Source organism: Portunus trituberculatus, chromosome 36 (genome assembly GCF_017591435.1).
Source record: "Portunus trituberculatus isolate SZX2019 chromosome 36, ASM1759143v1, whole genome shotgun sequence".
Taxonomy (NCBI): Eukaryota; Metazoa; Arthropoda; class Malacostraca; order Decapoda; family Portunidae; genus Portunus; species Portunus trituberculatus.
This window is the reverse complement of record NC_059290.1, coordinates 7,369,934-7,374,093: the sequence shown is the minus strand read 5'-3', so window position 1 is coordinate 7,374,093 and position 4,160 is coordinate 7,369,934. Positions and strand designations below refer to the sequence as shown.

The window sequence follows — 4,160 nt, the reverse complement described above, 5'->3', positions numbered from 1 at the left end:
GTACTTTCACTTTGCATAAAGCGAAACGAATCCTTGAGAATAAGTGATATATACGACAAATAGTGTAGAAAACAACACAATATGGAGTTTGACGAGTACGAGTCCTTGCCTACGAGTGACGTGGGGGTGCACATGACGGCGGGAGCAGTGGCAGGAATAATGGAACATTGCGTAATGTTCCCAATTGATTCCGTGAAGGTGAGGTCCACGGCGTGCTGCTGGGGAACGATGGGGTGTGTGGGGAGAGAAGAGGGCAAGGCGCAGGGGCAGGTGAGGGCGTGAGGTGGTGGGTGGACAGGGTGGTGTGAACAGACCATGGTAAGGGTGCAGTGTGGCATCAGCTCACCGCCGGGGCACCACCGCCGCCAGGAGTGAGGCACCTCGGGGTCGCCGCCGTGCCGTGGTGCTGTTCAGCCGGGAGCAGGTTTGGTCGTGATTAGCTTGGACCATAAGACGTGTATGTCATTTTGGATGATAGAAGCTCTTAACAGTACAGAAGCCAGTCAGCCCTTCGTCCTGACAAGCCCTCAGCTAACATTACCATTAACTGACTACCACACCTGTAGACTACCCTGGAGCTACCCTTGTATTTCACAGACCGTTTCCTCTGCAGGGTTGGCCAGGTGAACAGTAACCAAGCACTGCTCTCCCAAGCTCCTCACCGTGACAGATTCACGGGGCACGTCCGGAAATTGAGGATTTTAAGCCGGGAGAGCAGATCTGTCTCGGTCCAAGCAGACAAACCACTTCAGATGTAGTTTGATATTTGAAGTAGTCAATAATTTGATGGTGAAATATGAACAGACTGGAAGGTTTAGGATTACCCCTAGACACACTTGACTGCAAGGGCTGGCAAAGATGACCCTGCCAGTAATTGTGTTAGCTTCCCATTGTTGTGACTAATCCTATTGACAGTGTGGTCCTGAGTGGCCTCTTTGCAGCGGAGCCGTGAGGATGAGAGGGAGTAGTGTGGTGGATTACACACTGGTTGAACATAGTGTGTGGGCACAACACACTGAATCTGGTTTGTGTTCTAAGGCAAAGTGTTTTTTTATAGCTTGGAAAAATAGTACCAGTATATCCAGTTGTGTGATTTACAAGCTGCAGAATATTTACTGAGCTCTGCAATCACTTAACTTTCACTTGATTTACCAGGTGTATTGAACATTATTGTGAGAAATTTTCAGTTTTGACAAAGCTTAGTAAGTAGGTAGGAGAAAACATTTACATCCTACTCAATGATGTGGATAAAATGGGGGGATGCAAGGATATGGGTCAAGGACGTGTGTGTGGGTGGGCTGGGTGTGCAGTGCTGGCAGGTTACTAGAGTAAGAGGTGTATACCATAGACTAAAAGGTCAAGAAAGTGAGGATGAGCATCATGGCAGAGTGCCACTTGGCAGGCAACCATGTTGCTGTGTTTCCTTGTACGTTGTATTTTTTGTGCATACAGTGCTACATGGTCTGCAGCTGTACAGATGGGTGATGTGCTGTTGGGTACCAGTCATTTTGATGTGGCGGTAGGTTATGAAAGCTCTTGATTTTGACTTGCCACAAAGAAGTAGTAATGTTTTGTTTTTCCTTTTCGTTACACACAGACACGGATGCAGAGCCTGGCCCCTTCCCCCGAGGCATCGTACCGCACCATCCGGGAAGGTCTGACCAAGATGGTGAGCTCCGAGGGTGTCATGCGGCCACTGGGTGGAGTTAGTGCTGTTATCATTGGAGCAGGACCAGCACATGCATTTTACTTCTCAGCATATGAAGGGATCAAATCAAGATTTAGCTCAAATAATGAACTTCAGAACCATTTAGTAAATGGTATGTAATTGTTGCTTCATACACTTCACTGTTTTCATGTTATTATATGGTATTACTCTTTGTAGACATCATTACCTTTTTCACATTTTCCAGTTGTTGAAAAAATAGATCTTGTATTTTAGTAAGAATTGTTTTATTGAGTCAAAATTATAATGCTTTATGCTTACAACAGCTGGTGCTGGCTGTGGAGCAACGATCCTTCATGATGCTGTCATGGTTCCTGCTGATGGTATGTACTCTTGCTGTTTCATTCTTTGTATATTAGTTTTAGGTGATGTTTATATTTCAGTATCACTTTTGCCATATTAGATTTGTTTTGAAGAAAGTGGCAAAATGTGTGACTGAATTATGTGGCCTTTTTTTTTTCAGTCATCAAACAACGTATGCAGATGTACAACAGTCCATACTCATCCTGTTTTGACTGTATAAGTAAGATGTACCAAAGAGAAGGCATAAAGGCATTCTACCGTTCCTTCACAACACAGATGGCCATGAATGTTCCCTTCCATGCCATCCACATTGTCACTTATGAAAAGTTCCAGAGTATCCTCAATAAGAAGAGAGAATACAACCCCAAAGCACACATAATAGCAGGCGCCGCAGCAGGAGCAGTGGCTGCCGCCTGCACCACGCCCCTGGATATGTGCAAGACTGTTCTCAACACTCAGGAAACATCTGCGCTCATCCAGTTACAACAGTCTAGAGTGGTGGGCATAACTGGTGCTCTTAGGACCATATATTTAATGAATGGTATCCCTGGGTTTTTCAAAGGTATACGAGCTCGCATTCTGTACCAAATGCCAGGAACGGCCATCTCCTGGAGCATTTATGAGTTGTTCAAACACCAGTTGTCAAAAATTAGTAGAAATGAGAGTGGGCCTCCACACTGGGACAGTGAACTGAGGAAAGACAGTGTTGTTAGAGAAAGCCGAAGTGAACTTGAGTCATCCAGTACAAACATGACTGATGGAAGGGAAAAGCGCATCACTCTTGGCCACACCACAAATAAAACTGTTGAAAGGTTTCGGAGTCTTCATATGCCAGCCCTGACAGCGAGCTGTGCAGCTGCAGATGACAACTTTCTTGGCAAATAGCAATAGATAGAGTGTAACAACTAAAAGACATTTGTTTTAATCTTTTGTTAAATGTCCAGATCGTGCCTTCAGTTTAATATCATTTGAGGAGAGAGTTGTACAACTTCTTGACTACTTTGTTGATGATGCTCTTCTCATTGCAGTCAGAAGCTTTATCTACACAATTTTCCTTTAGAAACAAGTGTGATGAGTACAATTGTGCAAATGGTTCTGAAAACACTATTAGAAACATAACCATTCTCATCTCTCACTTCATCTTCAGTATTAATCATCATAACAGTACCTATGCATAAGAGTACATGCAAGTCAGTCATCTGTCTTTACTTTTCTTTATATATAGGATGGAAGGGGTAGATTGAGGCATATATTGTAAGGCAAATATGTGTCCCATAGAAACAAGTCACATGTATATTGTGTTGTGTACACAATACCCAGTGCTCATCTTTTGTAGGATTTTCTTCACTGCACTCTTTACTTTGCATGTGAGGAAACTGAAGCTTGATCATAGCTGTTTTCTTGTAATCTTCTGTGTCATTGTCATACCTACAAGTAGATACCTGTATAAAACCCAACTGTTATGTCATGGAGAGAAGGAAAAGTTTTCTGGACATGTAAAGTATGACAACATGTAACTGCTGCCTCTCAAACATCTCGGTGTTCTAATAGACATTCCTCTCTCTCTCTCTCTCTCTCTCTCTCTCTCTCTCTCTCTCTCTCTCTCTCTCTCTCTCTCTCTCTCTCTCTCTCTCTCTCTCTCTCTCTCTCTCTCTCACACACACACACACACACACACACACACACACACACACACACACACACACACACACACACACACACACCGCGTAGTGTAATGGTTAGCATGCTCGACTCACAATCCAGAGGGTCCAGGTTCGAGTCCCGGAAAGCGGCAAGGCAAATGGGCAAGCCTCTTAATGTGTAGACCCTGTTCACCTAGCAGTTAATATTTGTGGGATGTAACTCGAGGGGTTGTGGCCTCGCTTTCCCAGTGTGTGGAGTGTGTTGTGGTCTCAGGCCTACCCGAAGATCGGTCTATGAGCTCTGAGGTCACTCCGTAATAGGGAAGACTGGCTGGGTGATCAGCAGGCAACTGTGGTGAATTACACACACACACACACACACACACACACACACACACACACACACACACACACACACACACACACACACACACACACACACACACACACACACACTTAACATGCTCAGCTATCACATTGTTATCTAT

At 44.5% G+C, this 4,160-nt stretch overlaps 1 protein-coding gene across 2 annotated transcripts in view; it reads left to right on the top strand.

Annotated features, from left to right (window-relative positions):
• Positions 1-3,654, top strand: part of LOC123513568 (mitoferrin-1-like) — a 3,709-nt gene extending 55 nt beyond the window's left edge. The window contains exons 1-4 of one of the 2 annotated variants that reach the window (XM_045270818.1): positions 1-198; positions 1,598-1,820; positions 1,993-2,049; positions 2,190-3,651. The exon at positions 1-198 is cut by the window's left edge and continues 55 nt beyond it. In XM_045270818.1, the coding sequence (XP_045126753.1) occupies positions 82-198; positions 1,598-1,820; positions 1,993-2,049; positions 2,190-2,914 (1,122 nt within the window). In that variant the 5' untranslated portion in view covers positions 1-81 and the 3' untranslated portion in view covers positions 2,915-3,651. Of the gene's footprint in view, positions 199-276; positions 425-1,597; positions 1,821-1,992; positions 2,050-2,189 lie in introns of those variants that run through there. The other variant, XM_045270819.1, reaches the window with a different exon arrangement.
• The last annotated feature ends 506 nt before the right edge of the window (positions 3,655-4,160 follow it).